The sequence below is a fragment of the Marmota marmota genome, unplaced genomic scaffold (genome assembly GCF_001458135.2).
Source record: "Marmota marmota marmota unplaced genomic scaffold, marMar, whole genome shotgun sequence".
Lineage (NCBI taxonomy): Eukaryota > Metazoa > Chordata > Mammalia > Rodentia > Sciuridae > Marmota > Marmota marmota.
The window spans coordinates 53,585,901-53,605,325 of NW_025999977.1; the positions used below are offsets into that span (position 1 = coordinate 53,585,901).

The 19,425-nt window shown below is 56.4% G+C and overlaps 1 protein-coding gene across 14 annotated transcripts in view; it reads right to left on the minus strand.

The window, feature by feature from the left end:
- Window positions 1–147: 147 nt before the first annotated feature.
- Window positions 148–19,425, minus strand: part of Atp6v1c2 (ATPase H+ transporting V1 subunit C2) — a 48,255-nt gene continuing 28,977 nt past the window's right edge. Inside the window, exons 5-15 of one of the 14 annotated variants that reach the window (XM_048804814.1) lie at window positions 17,306–17,400; window positions 14,058–14,149; window positions 11,211–11,309; window positions 10,604–10,672; window positions 8,530–8,622; window positions 8,333–8,426; window positions 5,637–6,005; window positions 5,365–5,439; window positions 4,954–5,051; window positions 679–811; window positions 148–410 (exon numbers count right to left, since the gene is read on the minus strand). In XM_048804814.1, coding sequence (XP_048660771.1) covers window positions 321–410; window positions 679–811; window positions 4,954–5,051; window positions 5,365–5,439; window positions 5,637–6,005; window positions 8,333–8,426; window positions 8,530–8,622; window positions 10,604–10,672; window positions 11,211–11,309; window positions 14,058–14,149; window positions 17,306–17,400 — 1,307 coding nt within the window. In that variant the 3' untranslated portion in view covers window positions 148–320. Of the gene's footprint in view, window positions 411–678; window positions 812–2,364; window positions 2,540–3,161; window positions 3,415–4,953; window positions 5,052–5,281; window positions 6,006–8,332; window positions 8,427–8,529; window positions 8,623–10,603; window positions 10,673–11,210; window positions 11,310–14,057; window positions 14,150–17,305; window positions 17,401–19,425 lie in introns of those variants that run through there. The other 13 variants (XM_048804811.1, XR_007348212.1, XR_007348209.1 and 10 more) reach the window with 13 other exon arrangements.

Sequence of the window (19,425 nt, forward strand, 5' to 3'; positions counted from 1 at the left end):
CCTACTGATCTCCCTTAGAACTTAGTTTGTTCCTGTGCTACAGGAACAAACATGAAAGCGGCAGGTTACCACATTATAGGTCATTCAGATTTACATAAACAACTCAGAAAAAAATCAAGTTTTGAATTATGTTAGAACATAAGAGACTTCAAAGGACTGAGCATTTTATTGTAACTTAAAAAAATAAATACACTGTAACTAACTTTTGTGAGCACTTTCTCTGAAAATCACAGTTCTGTAGGCCTTCATCCTTTGCCTTAGAGAAAGCAGTGTCTGCACCGACAGCCTGCCTGTGAAGCCAGCTGTGCCTGCTGGCCTTCCTAGTCAAGAAGGCCGAGGTCAATGTGGAAGTAGACGTAGGGGAAGTAGTCTTGGTTACTGAGTTGCAGCCCAGGGATCTCCACAGACGCCTAGGAGAGAGGACACGGTAGTGTTCTTAGTATAGAAACAGCTTTTCCTTTGTATTTTTGAGGAAACTTTCCAGGCACTGACCACATGTTTGGGCCTGCACAGTGCTTCTCTCTCACACACAAACACACACACACACACACACTCAGCCCTCCTTGGTGTGCCTCCATGTTTGTGAGGGTAGGTTTTCCCAACAGGTTGGCAAGTGCCTTATGTTTCAAGTGTCCATCCTGTGGATATCCTGGCCGCAGGCTTGGGTTAGATACCTACATCCAGGATACTTGCTGCCGCCACTTCATCCAGGTGCCGGAAGACAGAGTTCAGCACCTCCCTCAAGCGTTTGGTGGCTGACTTCTTGTGAGGCTGCAGGAGCACTGCCTGGAAGTTCACTGGCAGCCCGTACCTGCCCAGACAGACAGGCATTCAGCTACTGAGCACAGACCCAGGAAGACGAGTTTGACAGAAATAAAGGAGTTCCAAGAATGAGCAGCTTTAACCAGTGTAGCTTGAAGAAAAAAGGAACCTCAGCTGGGCGAAATGGTCAGGGTCAGAGGTGAGACTGACCTCTAGACCTCTGCACAGAAAAAGCTGTAGAGCATGCTCAGGACTATTGGTGAGCAGTCGCTCCCTGGCCACCGACAGGATGCCTCACACTCACTCAGGGTTTGGCTTTCAGACAGGCCTGCTGTGGACCTGAGTCACAGGGCAGCACCTGTTGGCACTAGTGCACTCAGTCAGACCCTCACTCCAAGCCTTCCTGGGCCTCACTTCATGCAGAGGGTTCCTGGGATACAGAGCTCTCCCGTTAGAGCTGCAGAAAGGCCATGTGAACCGGCCAGTGAAGCAGCCACAGGTGCTCCTGCTTGGCTGACAGCACAAGCCCAACCTCTTCCTGCTGCCTTTACTTCCTAGAAGCAGGTGCCATAGTGGCTGGCAGGGTGACTGGCATTTGGGTAGATCCCAGGTGAGAGGATAGGCCCAGTTAATTGCCCCCCATTCCTTTTGTTCCATCTGTGGTCAGCAGAGAGGCTGCTGTACCCTCTGGAGAGCCCTCTACCTTGGATGTGCTGCTCAGCTCCTTCCTAACCAGCTCCCATGGCTGGCGTCAAGCACTGCAAACCTTGACTCCACCTGGTGGCCTCCTGTGCAGCCTCAGGTGGCAGAATCCCTAACCCACGCCAGGCAACACGTCTGCTCCTGAGGCAACTGCTAGGCTCTTGCTCTGCCACTAGGATGCAACCCTTCCATTTGCCACCCTGCTGTGTCATCCTTCAGCCTGGTCACCCACCAGTCAAGGCCACTTCAGCCTGGAGGTAGCTTCAGGTCCCCCATCCTCTTTCAAGACCCATCTAGTCTGCCTTCTGCCTCTTGGTGGCAGCATCCCTGTCCTACGCCTTCCCCGTCTCCCAGAACGTGGCCTCCAGCAGTAGCTGTCCAGCTCTCCTCCTCAGACAAGATGCTGCCCAGGCTGTTGCCCTGGCCTGCCTGGGAGAGGAGCCACCACTTCATGATGGCGGAGGTCACTGGTGGGAGCTGTCCTGTTGCTGCAGAACTTAGCCTTTCCCCATTACCATCCCCTTCCCTTTACCATAGTGACTTCATACCTATCAAACATGAAAGCTTCTCAACTCCAGAGCTCTCGTACTCAGAGCCAAATCTGAGAGTAATGTCCTACATCACTTCAACCACTGCCCTTCATCTTCTCTCAATGACCTCCTAAAGGCCAAATCCAAAGGACATGCTAAACCTCAGCCTTTCATCCTGCTCCCTCCTCCCACCATGGACTTCTCCATTCACCCCTTAAATGTCAGGGCTCCCCCTTGGCACTTTTCCTCCATGCAGCTTTCCGAGTGATCTCATTCCCCAAACCTACCACCACAATAGTATCTTTTCCCCACCAAAACCCAGCTCCCAGCCAGCTGCAGTAACCTCATCCCAGCCTGTTGCTCTCAGCACCTGTTCCATCTGCGTCTTGGGTCACTGAAGCATCTGGTGTCCTTCATCCATGAGGGCAAGCCAGCACCTCCTCAACTGAGGGCTGTGTCCCCTTTACCTGGATTTTATTCAACCAAGAAACATTTCCATCGACCCTAGGCTGGATAACAGATGGAGAGAGGAGCCAGACTTCCCACTGCAGGGGGGACAAAAGCCACAAGCAGCCAGGAGTGAGCCATGGTGCTAGATGGGGGCCCGGGAGGCGGTGGCTCACTTCCTCCCCTTACATGTCTTTCCTCCAAGGATCTTGTTGGCTCCCTATGTCTTTAGATTATGGTATCTTCATGTGGCAGGCTATGAGAAAGCCTTCCAAAAGAATCAAATAGCTCTACACATACTGATCTGAGTGGAATATAAAATAAGTTATAGAGCATTAAGTATAAACAGGAGAATAACGAGTCTTTTCAAAGCACTAACTGTGGTAATCGATGGGCACTGAGAACAGTACATATTTCTGAGCTTGAATTAAAAAAAAAACAAAACTCCATTATCAAATTTTTTTCCTGCTGTACTTTAAATCAAACCCAGGACTTCATGCATGCCAGGCAAGTGCTCTACGACCAAGCCATAATTCCAACCCCTGAACTTGAAATTTTTTACAGTGCACATGAATTATAACTATATTCAAGAAAAACGGGGAGTAAAGGATGACATGCATTGATAGTTTTCAAAAGGAATTATTTTTGCATATACTTTCAAGGGAAACACTTGGAAGTTTTACTGAACTTACTTAAGATTTTTAGGGATATATTCTCTACCTGTCTCTTGAGCAGATGGGAAACCCATGTGGCCTAGACAGGCCACACTGCATGGGGCCTGAGAACACATCTCCAGCACCAGGAGGGTTGGTCTGGGCTCTCTCCTACACACAGCTAGACCAGGTTAGCTGGTGCACCCTGTAACTCAATGCGATGATCTGTCGCAGCAGGCCTCTAAGGAGGGCACGAGTATCATGCAGAGGTGTGTACATGTGTGGGTGTCGGGAGGAAGAACAAGGAACCAGAGTTGGGTCTGTATGGGGCAAAAACATACATGGACACTTATGTAGAAGAGGAACTGAAGCCGAGACCCACAGAGGCTGACGGCAGCAGGGAGAGGACAGGAGAGTGAGGACAGAGGAGGCCGGTGTATCACGGGGTGCAGGGCTGAAGGTTGTAGGGTGTAAGGATGGGAGGTGTCCAGGCTGGCAGCCAGACTCGGGGTGTGGGATGGATGGGATGGTGAGGCCCTTGGCTGAACCAGGGATGCCAGAGGAGGCGGGAGGGAGAGAGGATGAGCCAGCTGTCCAGGAAGCACCTCCAGCAGCAAACGGCAGACCCTGGAGACCAAGAAACAGGGCAAGTTGGGAACCGCCGGCAGAGACCAGAGGGATCCAGAGGCACCCTCCAGAACAGGCAGGAAAGGGGTCCCTGGAGCTCACCCAGAGGGTCATAGGGAACAGAGAAGCCAGCAGCCTGCAGGGCACAGCAGCCAACATGTGTGACACTGCCAAGATCCAGCACACTTAAGGGAACAGACATGATCAGAGTAAGACAGAGAAGCAGGCTTCAAACAGCATTTCCCGTAATGAAGTGGTGGTGCTCCCCAGGATCCCAATAACTCAGGAGGCTGAGGCAGGAGGATCACAAGTCCAAGGTCAGACTTGGCAAATTAGTGAGACCCCCAGAGACCTGTCTCAAAAATTAAAAACAGAATAAAAAAGACTGGGGATGGGGGGAAAAGGCATTTCCTGTCTGATAAAATTTCCATACAAATTATATATTAAAAATCCTTATATCAAGAAATATCTATTAAAAATCACTTGGGTGCAGGGATAGAGCACTTGCTTAGCAAGCATGAGGCCCTGGGTTTGGTCTGCAGTGTACGCACACACGCGCGTGCACACCACACACACACACACTCACACACCCCACCAGAAACCAAAACGGGCATGTCCCAGGATATATTACAAATAACTTTTTTTTCCTTTTCTTTTTGGTCCTGAGCAGTGCTTGGGATAGAACCCCAGGGCCTTGCACTTTCTAGAAAAGCCACACCTCTAGTCCTGTACAGGTGATTTTTATTCATCCTTTGTGTTTGTTTACGTATAATTTTCAAATATTCCACGGTGAACCTCTTTTGGTTTTATTAAAAAAAATAATAAGGCAAAACAAAATTCACCGGTGATGGTTTGGCTTTGATTTTCTTTGCGGGCCACCCTAACTACTGGTCTTAGAGGTTGAGGGCTGAGATAGTCTGGGACATCTTCCAGGAGCCACTAGGCCCCTCAGGCCCAACAAGTCCACCCAGGGTAGGAGAGTGAGGCACGAGAGGAAGCCCAGGTGACCCTGGCCTGAGCCTGGCCCGACGGGAAGGCGCAGCAGACAAGGGGCAGGGGGCACGTGGCCGAGGGGGCTTCTCTGGCCTCAGGAAGTCAAGAGAGCTGCTGAGAACCAGTCAGGAGGGCAAGCAGAGGGCAAGAAGACTGTAGGAAAGGGGAAGGCGGGAGCTTGGTGGCCCAGAGCTGGTCCCTCCTGCCCACCCTCAGGACAGCTAGGCCCCCTCACGCACCTGAGCACGGACTCCACAAACACTCTGAGGGCCTTTATGTGAATCCAGGCAACAAAAGCCTCGCTGAAGTTCACCTTGAGCCAGCGCAGCAGGGGGCCCTGCAGAGACAGGACAGCCACATGACCCCTCCAGCCACTGGCCGAAAGCGACCCAGGAAAGGACTCAGGTGTTGACAGAGCAAGCCCTGAGCTGAGAAGAAATGCCCAGGAACCAGCAAAAGCAGAGTCGGAAGAGCCCCAGGGGAGGCTCAGGGCCACCGTGTCCAGGGCGTCAGGTGCTGGGGAAGCTCAGCCAGTCAGCCACCAGGCACATGCGAGGGGCCACCACAGACTGGGGCATGAGGGCAGGGCAGCCCCTGACCTCAAGGCTGTCGGCGGGCAGCTTCTGACATTGACCAGCCAAGGAGCCCACCTTCTGGGAAGGCCCCGCCCTTGGGGTCCTGGTACCATCCACCAACTGCCACTCCAGAGGTTTCTCAAGCCCCATCTATGGCCACAACAACAGCCACTGAGACTGGGGTGGCCGGTCCTCTGGGGGAGCTCAAGAGCCCCAAGCTTCCATCCGATAGCACCAACTGCCCACCAAGGTCAGGGGCAGGTCCAGCCAGGGCACCCAAACAAGGAGACTGAGAGCTGCCTGCCACCACCCCCACCAGGGCCCTGCCCATCACCAGCCCCAGCCACCTGGCCAGGGCACAAGCACGCTGGCCCACAAGCACCATTCCCTGCCGGGAGGGGCAGCTCCAGAGGGGCCTGCAGATCAGAGGAAGGCGTGATTCCGGGCTCCTCGAATGAATTTAAGAACTCACAAGCCGGATGAGACAACAGAAATGCAAGGACGCGGTTTCTCAGAAGACACCTGAGCTGGCAGGGAGATGCGCGCAGGGACCCCCAGGACTCCCGGGGGCTGCTTACCTCGCCCTCGCCCTCACTCTCTCTCTCTCTGTCGGTCTGCCCCGCAGCAGGCCTATCAGGGTTCCCTAGCGGGGTTACCTTAACCTTGTGGTCCCGGAAGGTAGATGATCCCTTTTTAAGAGCAACACAGGAAGTTTGCTAAAGGCACAGAAATGATTTATTAATCTTTCAGCAAACATGCATCACAAACACACAGAATAATTCTCATTGCCCGAAGAGCTGTGACAGCAAGCACAGACACCCTGGCCCACCCAGGCACTCATGTACTGCCTGTTAGGATGTGGCAGAGCCAAAGCATTGGCTCCCGACGCCAGCAAGTGGGGCTGGTCCCACGCCACCTCCCTGCCTGGCCTGGGTCAACACCTCCACTGTCCACCATGGGCAAATAAGGACAGCACAAGAGGCACTAGTGGAAAGGGCCCCGCCTGCAGAGCTGGTCTGCCCGGGCTCGGTCACGGTGTCCCTGCCACACCCGCCACAGATGCCTCCTTGGCATTCACAGAGCACTGATGCGTGCCACGTGCAGAAAATTAGTCAGGCATGCTTGTGAGGCCACTTCACCCTCCATCTCCTGTCTCTGAAAGCAGGTGGAAAACAGGACAGTTCCACCCTGTGCTGTCAACGCACCCTGAAACTTGGGCCCTCTCTGTCGCCTCTGATGGAGGAAGCAGAAAGGATAACGATGCGGGGTGTGTCACTTCCAACCAGGCCAGGAGGAGAGCCATCTCCAGACAGCAGGGGCCGCCTGCAGCTGAGCCCCAGTCAGTCTCTGCTCACTGGCACGGCTTCCTGGGGCTCCACTCCCACCTGCAGGGAGCCCTGGCAGCCTCTCTGGGGCAGCGTGGGGGTGCTGAAGTCCACACCTCGTGCAGACAACACATGGCAGCCTGGCACTCAGTGGGCAACCTGAGCCCCACATGGCAGGTGGCAGGCGTCTTTGTGTCACCCTGACTCAAGAGAGCCTGGCAGATCTGCCAGCATGGAGGTGGGTGCCAAAGGTCCTACTTCACCACCTGTCCTCTGGCAGGGCTCTAACTGGACACATCTGGCCTCATCCAGGAACACCGTGGCAGTGTGGGGTGAAGACCATAGCGACCAGGGAAGGCCCAACTGAAGAGAACAGCAGGGCATTCGTGAGCAAGCGGGCATCGAGCAGGGACACCCTTGGGCTTGCTGTTCTCGGGCACTGCCTGGGTATGCCAGGCCTGTGACACTGCTCCAAGGACGGGAGCAACCTTGGGGGCACAGGGCCCAGCAGCCTTCCAGTCTGAGGAGCACAGGTGCACATTCGCTTGGTGCACACACGTGTCTCTGCTTTCGCTCCCGGGGAGGCGGCTAACCGTCCCCAGGCTGGGTTCGACGTCCCTGGCCCTGGCTCCTCCCCAAAGGGAAGCACCAGGGGGCTCCGGGATCCAGTCTAGGGGCTCCATGGCTCATGCTCTCTCCTGAGGTGGTGGCTGCTTTCCTGCCAAAGAGCACTGACCCAGGTCAAGGTGGACGTGTAGGTCCCCGGCCTTCTGCCTGACGTGGGAGGAGGCCCGGGGCGAACACCCGGCCACGTGTGCAACACTCCTGCCTGCTCTTCTCCCCAAGCACAGACACACAGCCTTCTGTTTACACACACTCCTCAGCAAGGCCTGAGCACATTCTACTCATTCTTCCCTCCTCTCTCCTCCTAAGAACCCTTCCCAGTAGGGATGGGGGAGAAGAGGCGGAGACCCTCCCATCCAGATGGGCTCCTTGGGATGCTCATCCAAAGAGAGGTTCCTCTGGGCTCTGCAGCTACAGGACACCCAGTCTGCAAGGTGCCCATTTTACAGAGAGGTGGCAACTCCTTCCAAACTACACTCTGGTCTCTCCAGTTCTTCTCCCTCGTGAGCCAGGCTGCCCCCTCCACAGCGTTTCCAAGTGGCTGTGATCGGAAGTCCCAGCTAAGTACCCTCTCTTTGCTAAGAGCACAGGGGAGGTCAATACAGGCGCTGGTGACGCCCTGGAAGCCACACAGCCAAAGTCAGCAGATGACTGGCGCCATTCATGCTCCGAGGAGATGGCCACACTGGGCACAGAGGATTCATCTAGAGCCCACCTGCCCTGCGTGACCCTGGGGCTGCACTTCCCACCTGCAGGGAGACCTTAGGCAGGGTCCTCTAGCCAAAGGAGGGGAGGGCCTCAGTTTTGGTTCTCCTCTGCAGGGGGCTGATGACCCCTTCTGGTAAGTGCAGAGGTCAGGGCAGGCGAGAGCCGGTGTAGCGCGGCACAGTGTGGGCTCACGGTTCATGGCCCTTGGAATCACCTGTGTTCCTCCTTACCATCCTTTCCCAGACCTGCTCTCGAGGCCCTTGAGACAGCTGTTCCTGAAGGGGTGAGCCCAGGGGACACTGTGATTTAGAAGAGGGCATTCGCCCCAAGGGCCTTCAGGGGGCAGCTCAATTGTGTGAAATTCACCGCCTGCCTGGGATACTCACATACTGTTGCTTCTTATCAGACAGCAACCTGGTCATCTCTTCCCTTTCCCTTTTAATTTCTTTCTCATCATAGAAAAATTCACGAACAGTGAACCTGAAAACAAGAGCTGTCACTAAGAAGCTTCCAAAAGTGGCAGACACCCCCCACCCCCGGGGACACACACCAAACCTGGGGAGCCCACATGGTGCGCCCTTACTTGTTCTCTTTGGCTTTGATTTTGAAATCATCAATCACTTTTCGAAACAGAGTCACTGTGAAGAGGCCACCCTCGTTGTCCTCGGCAATCAGTCTGTTGGGGAAAAGAATCCACACACTGCACCGTCTACCAGTGTCCCCTTGAGCCAGCTGCACTGGAGCTGGGCTCCCGGGAGGTCAGCCACTGCAGAGCTGGGCATGATGGCCATGCTGGGGGCCCTGGCAGCCAGGGGATGGGGAACCACAGGTGACCCTTATCGTTTCCTTGCTCCGGGTTGGCTCCCTCCTTCCCTTCCACACTCCACTCCAGCCAGGGCCCCGGAGCCTCCAGGGATCTGAAGGTGGGAGCCGTGGGGAGTGAGGAGGATGGGCTGCCTCCTGCTCACTAAATGGCTTTGGATCAAGTCCCTCTGGGGCTTCGGTCACGGAGGCTGGGCCAGGGAGTCCTCGGCACTCTTGCTTAGAAGGAAGCAGGGTAGATTTCCAGTTGGTAGAAACCACCCCACAAGGTCCAGTTCACTTCCAATGTCACCAAGTGCCATATGGCTACCACAGCATCCCCAGCACGCCTCAGCACAGGACCACTGGTGTCACTGTCCCCAGGAACACAGGTGCTCCTGAAGCCAGTGGTCTACGCACCTCCAAGTCCCATTGGCCAGAAGCCCCTGATACTGGGAGTGCTGGGCAACGGCATGCCCCGGGCACATGCGGGCCTGGTCACCGCTCCTGTTTCTCAGAGCTCAGACCCACAGGAGCCACTCCCGTGCTCCACATCTTTCCAGAATCGTCTGTGCAGGTGCCCTCTGCCAAGGCAGCCCCGCCTGGCAAGGCTAGGATTCCTGGGCCCGTGCAGCAGGGAGCAGCAAAGCGGCCAGGCCAGCGGGCAGCTCTGAGGCCTCTCCTCCCCTGCACACACACTGCCGGCTCACTCCTCCACCTCCCCTGTGACCTCAGGCAGTGACCGTCCTGTTCCTTGGCTCCTGATGGCCATCTCCAGTGAGTTAGTGGCCCTGGGGGAGCTACCTGCCACGAGGGAGCAGGCAGGGCAGAGGCCTCTAGGAGGGGAGGGGAGCAGGCAGCTCCGGGTGGGGTAAGGTAGGTGGGTGGGTGGCTCCACTCGGCGGCCTCCAAATCACAAACCAGCTCAGACTCACAGAGAGGCCTCGAGGACAGCACACACCTGCGGACCCGCCACCCTCTTAGGAGAGCAAGCCATTGCCGCACAGCAGAGAGGCCCCTGCTTCCTGGCCCAGCTGCACTCTGCTTAGGTCCCAAGGTCACCACCAGCCACCCTGAAGGTGGCGTTTCTCATCCCCACCCCTCCCCAGCTTCTCCTGTGCACTGAGTGTGCCCAGGGCACAGAGATGCCATCTGCCTACTCACAGACCTTTAGGAGACAGCAGGGCACTGGTGGCCTCCTGTGGCTTTTCCTCTGCTGCTCACTCTGTTCCCAGCGCTCTGTCCCTGCTGACGCCAGGACTGGCCTGCTCGTGTTCCCAGCTCCGTGGCTCTCCACGTGGACACTGGCTTAGCCCGCTCCTCTCCTGTGCCTTTTCCTTTTTGAGGCACTGGGACGGAACCCAGGGGTGCTCCACCCCAAGCTACACCCCGGCCCTTTTTATTTTTATTTTGAGACAAGGTCTTGCTAAGTTGCCAGGCTGGCTTCAAACTTGCAAACGCCCTGCCTCAGTCTCTGGAGGAGCTGGGATTACAAGCATGTGCCACCACGCTGGGTGTCTCCTGTCACTTCTGGAGTGGCCACTGACCACTCTTCTCTGACCCCAGCAGATCACACACTGAGCCCATCTTCCTCTCCTGCTCGGGGCGGTGGCCACTCCCTGGTCAGCCACTCCAGCCAGGTCTTGGCTTGACCCTCAAGTGGAGAAGATGGGCGCTAAGCCACAAACAAGAGTCAGGGGGCCCTGGAGGAGCCCCTCTGCTGGACAGCAGCCAGGGCAGCCTCCCAGAAGAGGGGCAGTGAAGCAATTTCCAGAGACGGCAGTCTGGTGTGGGACCAAGAGGGAATTCCAGGCCAGGGACCCGGGGACCCTGGGCCAAACCGGGCTCTCACTTACTTGGTCGACCTGGGGACCACCATGTCCGAGAGGGATTCATAGGTCTTCCTCCACTGTGCATAGCTTGGCCTGCGGGAGCAGAGTCACACAACGCTGCTGGCAGAAAGGCTCCCAGGAAGCTGCACGGCAGGGACCAGGGAGAGCCCCTAATATCCCCAAGCCTGCCGAGAGGGTCCCAGGGCTCCTGCAGAAGGTCCCTATAGGAACTCAGCTGTAGATGTCTGCCTCTTACAAATGACTTCCTGATCCTGTCCCAGGTGACCTGTGACCATGACCACAGGATGAGGGAATGATCACAGATCTCCCAGGACAGGAGGAAGTAAGCTCACAGCAGGTGCTCAATAAATGGCTGCTTCTCCACTGCTCCATCTCCCTCCTGCCGTTACGCAGACACATCTGCCCGCCAGGAGCCCCTGTGCAGGAACGCCAGTGCCTTGGGACCCTCAGGGGCATCCTCTTCCTCACAGCTCCAGTCCCCAACGTGAAGCAAGGTTGGTGACAGCAGAAGGGACCCACCCTCCTCTCCACCAGGCAGTGCCAGTTTCCCTCTGTGATCCCCAAGCACAGGCCAAGACAACCCCCAACCCTTCACTCCCGGCCCACGCACTTGGGGACGATGACCAGAAGCGTGACGAGATATTCTGAATCCAGCACAAAGTCTTCTTTGCTCACAATGTCACTCAGTGTCCGAGTAAAGAGGTTCCCCCTGAAAGGCACGCAGAAGGAAAGGTGTGACCAGCAGGAAGGGCCACTGACCCTCACCCAAAGCCAGGCACCAGGGTGGGGCAGACAGTAGCGGAGGCCTGGGAGAGGCGGGGCCAGGGCTAGCACAGGTCCCCACAGGCCGTCACGCTGCTCATGCTGGGCAGCCAGAGTCCAGCCTCCTCCCCTCCAGGGACAGGGAGGCTGGCAGGGCCTGGGCTTCTGTCACCAGTGTCTTGAGGGGCTGCTGAATCCAACACCTAAGTGACCTGCACTGCCCAGCACAAGCCACAAGCTATCAGGAGGGGACCTCAGGTAGCAGCCGCCGAAGCTACTCAAGTGTCAACACAGCGGCCAGCTGCATGGGCCACCCTGGGCAGAGATAGGCTTAGATAGAACTCCGTGTCACTTTACAGGCCTTTCTGTCCAGCAGCCAGGGGACACTCACCTGAAATAGCTTTGGATCTGCCCAGTGGACCTGGCCTGAACAAAGGGCATTGTGTTCACAGGGCATGGATCATGGCGTCATGTGGGCCAACACGATACGCAGCTACCAAGACCAGACAGCCAGGAAGACGCGGGAGTGGAAGCCGAAGCCAGGACTGCTCCTGCCTCTGGGCACCTCCAAGCCAAGGCCAAAGCTTTCAAGACAGCGGGAAACACCTTCCTCCAGAGCCCCACCAGCCCAGGAGCCTGTTCGCCTTCCTTCCTGCCTGCCCTGGCTTATAACATCGCCACACAACTGTGTGGCCACGGACAAATCCCTCGGAAGCCCTCCAGAGGCACCCAGCTACCCTGGCCCAGCAGCAGACACAGTCTTCTCAAGCTGGGGGACTCCTATTTGCCTCTGTACCCAGCGCGAAGCAGACTTTCTATCAATGTCTGTTGAATGAATAACCGTGACTCTGCAGGTGCAGAGAGTGCGTTTTATTCTGCTTTTCATCTTTAGGGCCTCTAATATTAGGCCCGAGGGTATAGTAAGCACTTACAAATGTGCATTGAAAGAAGAAAGGAAGCCGGCTGGGCTCAGCAGTGCACGCCTGTGATTCCAGCTACTCAGAAGGCTGAGGCAGGAGGATCTCAAGTTGAGGAGAGCCTGGGCAACTTCGTGAGGCCCTGCTTCAAAATAGCTCAGTGGTAGAATGCGTGCCTCGTATGTGCATGGCCCTGAGCTTCACCTCCAGTACCAAGAAAGAAAGAGGGAAGGGGAGTGGAGGGCAGGGGAGGAAGGAGAAAAGAAGTATCAGAGGAGGGAGACTGCTTCATCACCCTCTTTGTATGTTGCCCTCCTTCACTCAGTGTATGTGCTCAATAAATCAATCAAAGTGGCTAGGCCAGGCCCTGACCAATTTTTTTTTTTTTTTTTGGTATGGGGGATTGAACCCAGGGCACTCAAACACTGAGCCACAGCCTCAGATCTTTTTCTTTTTTATTTTGAGACAGGGCTTCATTGAGTTGCTCAGGGCCTCACTAAGTTGATGAGGCTGGCTTTGAACTTGCGATTCTCCTGCCTCAGCCTCCCTGACTGCTGAGATTATACGCGAGCGCCATCAACCAGTTAAGAAGCCTACAACTTGTTGATGCAGCAAGGAGGCGGCTCAGCATGCTCCAGCCCCAAGGCCACCATGCCACCCTGGACCTGTGCCAAGGTCACCATTTAGAGCTCACTGCCACACCTTCCTCCCGTCCTCTCTCTCATGTTCTGATATGTAGTCTGGCAACAGTGATGGCTTCTAGATGAAGTGTGCTTTTCACTCTTTGGTTCTGATTTTACACTAAAAACTACACCTTGAATATCCCTTCTTTGAGATGCTTGGGACCAGGAGTGTTTTTTGCTTTTGGACTGTTTCAGATTTGGGGATGGTAGCAGGTACATAATGAGGTATCTTGGGGAGGGGGCCCAAGCTCAGCGGAAATCCTTTAGTTTCACATCGACCTTACACACCTAGCCTGAAGGTCATGTGGTACAGTGATCTCAGTATCTCTGCATTTCACTGTGACCAGAGTCATGAGGTCACATGTGGGATTGTCCACTCACGGCCCCATGCTGGGACTCAAAAAGTCTCCGATTTGGGGGCATTTTGCGTTTCAGATTAAAGACATTCAACATGTATTTGCTCTTGTCACCAAAAGAGCTAGCCCAGGGGCCCTCCAAGAGGGAAGCCCAGTAGGAGGTGACATTCCTGTGCTTGAGGAAGGCCATCAGGGGCTGGCAGCTGCTTCTGAGCCCTTGGGCCACTTCCCTTCTCTGGAGAATCTTCAGAAATCACCAACAGTGGGGCCCAGGGACCAGGGAGACTCGGGAGCTTCCCACGCCTGCCCCACCCAGTCCAGAAGCACCCCCGGGCCCCGCAGCAGCCTTCCTCCACCACCGGGGTCACCAACTCAGAGCGGCAGTTCCCGCCAGGGGTGGGTGGAATGGGCCTCACTTTTCTCCCGACAGCTGCACCGCGTGGGTGACGGGTCTGTCTGCCGGGCCCAGCAGCCCACTGCCTCACCCACCGTTCAGGTGGACAAACAAGGCACCCGAGTCCCTGTGGCCACTCTGCCAGGCAGGAGAGGGAAGATGCACCTCAGGGCACACGCTCCCTGCTGGGCACATACGAGGGGGTGCAACCACCTCCTCCTGCCCCAGGTCCCCTTAACGCAGCCCTGGCTCACGTTCCTCAGCTCAGGCACAGACTCTGGGTGTCCCCGCAGTGGGAAAGGCAAGCCTGAGACCCCCACGGTGGCGGTGGGCAAGGGTACGCACGTGGACCTCTTCTCCAGGTTTTCCAGGGTCGTCTTCAGGGCGCTGTAGGCTGCCGTGCGGGACTTCAGGTCCGACTCGATCTGTGCCAGTTGCTGTGGGGGTAGGAAACGCTCTGTCACCCCAAGTGATGAAGGAGGTGCCCGAATGTCTCAAAATAACCACCACGTGCTCAGGGGACATGTGAGAAAAGCAGCAGCCACCACCAGATGAGGTGGCACTCACCTGTAACCCCAGCAACTCGGGAGGCTGAGGCAGGGGAATCGCAAGTTCAAGGCCTGCCTCAGCAACTTAGTGAGGCCCTGAGCAACTTAGTGAGAAGCTGCCTCAAAAATAAAAATGAATAAATAAATAAAAGAGCTGGAACATAGTTCAGTCGTAAAGCACCCCTGGGTTAGATCCCCAGGACCAAAAAGAAAAGAAAGAAAAGAAAAACAGCTGCCCCCCAAATGGCAGGAAGAGGGGGCTTTGACCTCCCCTCCGTTTCCCTGTCATCCCAGCAACTGGGCCTATGGTGAGCCCACGCCTGGGAGGAGGAGGGGACAACACACCACTCTGTAGGCACTGAGGACCAAGTCACAATGACTTGTCAGCATCACACTCTGAGACCAACTCTCTCCATTTCCAGCCCATGCCTCCCCAGCCGGCGCCCCGAGGAGCTGGGCCAGAGGAGCTGCGCCACACTCAGCCCTCACGGTCACCATCTCCAGCCTGTGTGGGCAGGAAGTCGCTCCAGCTTCCAGGTGGACCCCCTTATCCTGGAGTACATTCTGGACCCAGGCCCACCTCCCGTGGGTTGGCAGGGAGAGTGGTCCAAGCCCACCGCTGGACGCCGGCCATCAGCCCCCGTGGAGCCGTTACACCCTAGACACCAGCAAACACAGCAGAGCATGGTGCCATCACTGAGATGGGGACATGAGATACAAAACATGGACAATCTGATTCTAAATATATATATATAAAATATGTGTGTGGGAGGGAGGCTCCTCTTTGAATACCAGTGACCTTTAGAATGAAGGGCACAGGAGTCGGTGACGATCCTGCACTTACTGCACAGCCACACTGCACAACTGTACTACCCCCGCTCACTGCACACCTAAAGTGCACAAATGAACACCATGCTGCACTTGCTACCCAGCTGTGCTGGCAACTGTACAACCCAGTATACCATTCACCTCCACCATGTGACGTTCAGCTATAGCGCTCTCTACTGGTGCTCGGACAACTGCACTCCATGCAGAAGACCCCGGAACAGTGTCATCACCAAAATGATTCTTTTTTTTTAGTGCTGGGGATTGAACCCAGGACTTTCTGCATGTGAGGCAAGCCCTCTACCAACTGAGCTACATCCCCAGCCCAATCTTACTTTCTAATAAAATATTTATACTTTTTTTTTTAAGTGAGCAGCTGTTCAGTGGTAGAGCCCCCGCCATGCACAAGGCCCTGGGTTGATCCCCAGCACTACCAAAAAAAGTAAAATGAAAACAACAACAAAATCACTGTTTATCCTTTTTTTTGGATTACACCATAAGCCAGAGAAAAGCTGCTGAGGGTGCTTGGACACCAGCCAGACAGCAAGAGCTGAGGCCTGGGACCCAGTGAGGCCCCATACACGCCAGGTCCAGCTCCTACTGGTGGGACCTGGTGTAAGCTCCAGGACCCCCCGAGCCACATCCACAGGACACTGAGGCAACTCGGGGGCTTCCTTGGAGGAGGAGGTCTCTGGCTGGCAGAACCAGACCTCTTGTTGGAAGAACTGGGGTGTCACGCAAGGGTTCCTGGTGCAGGAAGGACAGAGGGAGCTGCTACCCCATGGCTCTGCCCCAGCTGGCCCTGTGGTGGAGCCACCAGGGCTTCCTCGGGCAGCAGCACCATGCACACAGCTCAACTCCTGGGCTTTGGTCCCGGGAGCCGGGCTCCCCTCCCCGCATGCACCTCAGCACTGATGGGCACGCCTTGGCCTCTCAGCTACTTCTCATCTGAAATCAGAGGACACTGGACCCACTTGTGGGTGAGGAGGGAAGTAAGAGAGCCTGGCAGGGCTCCCAGCGCTATCAAAACCAGTGCCTCCTCCCCCTCCTGCCCTGCTGTCCTGCCAAAGCCACTCAGGTACCCTGGACTAGAGAGAAGCCTGGCCTCCGCCCCAACTCTGCTGCCTGCTACGTGCTCCGGGGGGCCTCCACTGGATCTAGCATCCCTGGACTCTGAATTCCAAGCTGGTACAGGGCGAGGCAGGGCAGGGCAGGGCCCGCCCCACAAACAACCATGTGCTCTGGCTCCATGGTGGACGTGCACAGTAGCCTCCCAGAAGCTGCACCTGGCACGGGTACCTGGGCAGCCCCTCCTTAAAGGGCCTTCCAGAATCACCGCCTGACTGTCGTGGGAGGAGCTGGGACCGTGTGATGTAAGCACTGCTCGCAGGAGCCGAACTAACCCAGATCCCCAAGCAGTCTGGCCTCACCCCTGTTCTCAGGGGACCCACAGGGGAATGGAACCCATGTCCCCCAGTGACCCACCCGCCACACTCAGGGGACACTGTTCCTTGCAGTAGAGAGCAGGACAGCTGTGTTTCTGGCCACGCGGAGACCTCCTTTCCAACTACCAGGTCCAACAGTGGCTTCGTGCTAGTGGCAGGAGGGAGGGACGGGCCATCAGCAAGTCAGCGTGCCCTGAAGGCATGCAGGAGCCATGGTGTCCCTACAGGCCTGCACTGTGCAGTTTTTATTTCATCAAGTGTGAGCCAGAGGCCACAGCTCAGTCTGTCACAGGTGCCATCTATCCATTCATAGTTGTCACGGAGGCTGGGTGACAAGCTGGCACACCATCTCTGAGGAGTTGGGGCTCCTAAGACAAACTGCTAAAGCAAGTGGGTTTTGCATGTAGATAAGCACCCAGGGGCTGGGCAGCCGGTGCGTAGGGTGGGCGAGGGTGGGGCTGAGCTTCCTCCGCTGAGCTTCTGTAAAGAGAGGCAGGGCAGCAAGGCCAGTGGGGACTGCGGTCAGGGACCAGAACACAGGAGACTTGGGCCCTTGAGCAGATTGTCCTGTGAGACCACAGCCAAACCCCAGGGTAGCAGGGACAGGAGGGGTGTGCCACGGCCTCTCCCAGGTTCAGATCTTGCCCAGGCCATGGAAGGAGATGCACCTCAGAAGCCCAAAGACCCAACGGAGCAGGGTGAGGGGCCCCTACACAGGGTCACTCACTGGACTCCACATCTCAGATGGCCGGATGTTCTCAAAGGCCCTTCTCACCTTGGCTAGTGTGTCCACCACGTTCACCAGCGGCTGCTTCGCAGGGTATTTGGCCATGTCCCATTCAAAATGGGTCACAAAGGATGTCAGGTCAACTGGAGGGACACAAACACAGGTTGATAAATGGATGCCACTTTCTGTGTCTCCCAGCGTGGTGGCCGCCAAATTCAAGTGAGCTCACCACTCACACCAAGGAAGCGGCCTGAGAAGCCAGCCGCAGGAGCCCCCTCTGGGGATGCACACTCCCCGTGGGCCTAGAGGTCTGAGCCAGTGGGGCCACCAGCCAGAATCCAAGTCCTCAGCAGCCAGAGGAAGGGGCCTCGCCGCCCCAGGGGCCTGCGTCAGGGGGCCTGCCTTCCAGAGGCCAGCAACATCCAAGGAGGGCGCAGCTGCTCCTCACCTTCCCGAGCTGCTCTGGCTATCCTCCCACGAGGTCCAGTGAGCCCAAGGCTCACCAGAGAGCATCAAGCCAGCCAGAAAACCACAGAGTCCACGGCCTGCCAACAGGGGACACCGGCTCGGAGGACCGTGTCTCCTGCCTCCTGAGCCCAGGCAGGAGACAGGGCAATTTCAACCTACGTGGTCCACTTTAAAGGCATTTTAATCATTTGCCAAATGGTGTTTCCTCCTGGGACAGAGGCGCGATCAGCACATCCTTCTCACAAACGCTTCCGCTGAAAAGAGCACACGGGTGATCCCATAAATTCCCTTTTTCCCTTTTTTTTCTCCAAAAACAAACAATGCCTGCTGCCCTCGGGGTGCGTCTATCTCCCTCTGGCAGCCAGGCTGGGGACAGCTGGAACTGGGTTAGGCTTCTGCTGGCCCAGAGCCCCTGGGCCTCAAGCCAGGAGGAGCCCCGTGGATTCCCACCTGAGGAATGGAGCCGCCCACACAGGGCCTATCTGGATGTTCTCTATGCACATTCAGAGAGCTGAGGGCTTATCCAGGTGCTATGCCTCTTTTTCTTTTTCTTTTCTTTTCTTTTCTTTCTTTCTTTTTCTTTTTTTTTTTTTTTTTGCAGTGGTGGGAGGAGGTCTTGCTTTGTTGCCAGGCTGGCCTCAAACAATCCCCCTGCCTCAGCCTCCCGGGCGGCTGGACTACGGGCACCCACCACTGCGCCAGGCTCGCTGCATCTTTTCCGTGTCTGCTCTGTGGCAAAGCAGGAAGCTCAGTAGATGATTCAGGGCTCAGAGCCCCTAGAACCCCCCAACCCTAGCAAGATGGCCCTTTTGAGGTCAGCTATCACCCCGCCTTGCTTCCCAGTATAGCCTTTTGCATAAGAAAGTGGATGGTCCTCTCTCAACACTCAGTCCCCTCTGTCTTCATGGAGCCCAGCTCCACCCTGTTGGGGATACAGACAGACTCCCTGGCCAACCTCAAGTGCTCCGAGTGCAGGGCACTCAACTAGGAAAAGGCACACAGTGAAGTGCTGAGCTGGGGACAGGACGCAGGTGCCAGGAGACTGAGGACAGGGTTCCGGCTCCTCCTAGGGAGGGCACAACTGCTTCCTGGACCCAGACTCACACAGAGGCTGAAGGGAAGAGGAACCAGCCGTGTGGCTGGTGAAGGAGGCATCGGAGTCAGGAGGACTGGCAGCCCCACGTGTTCATGGGAAGTAGAGCCTCTGAGTGAGGCTGAGGGTCCAGGGAGATGGATGAGAACTGGACAGGAAGGCCAGGCCGGCCCGAGGGTCCTAGGGCCTGATCCTGCGCATGCCACTACTAGAGCCCACGTACTCAGCCCTCTCGAGCGCCAAGTTGGCCAAGATCACTCTCACAGCTGCAGTGCTGAATGTGGGCACCACTGAGCCCCCAGAGTCGACCGGACTCTCGCCCACTGTGGAGACCTCTCTGTGGTGGTGAGGAGAGAGGACCACAAGGGTGTGGGAGGAGAAGGCAAAGCTGACAGGGACCATAGAAGCCCTGGGAGGAGGGAGGAGGGACCCACTTGACGGGTGCAGGGCTAATGACACACGGAGGTGCGAAGGCGGCCAGGTGACACCCAGATTCCAAAGCTGGGTGACTGGGTGGAGGGAGGGAGGTGCACGGAGCTGGGCACCCTCGGGGGCAGTGGCAGGGATGGGGCAGAGGGCCGGGGGATGATTCCAGCCCAGGATGAGC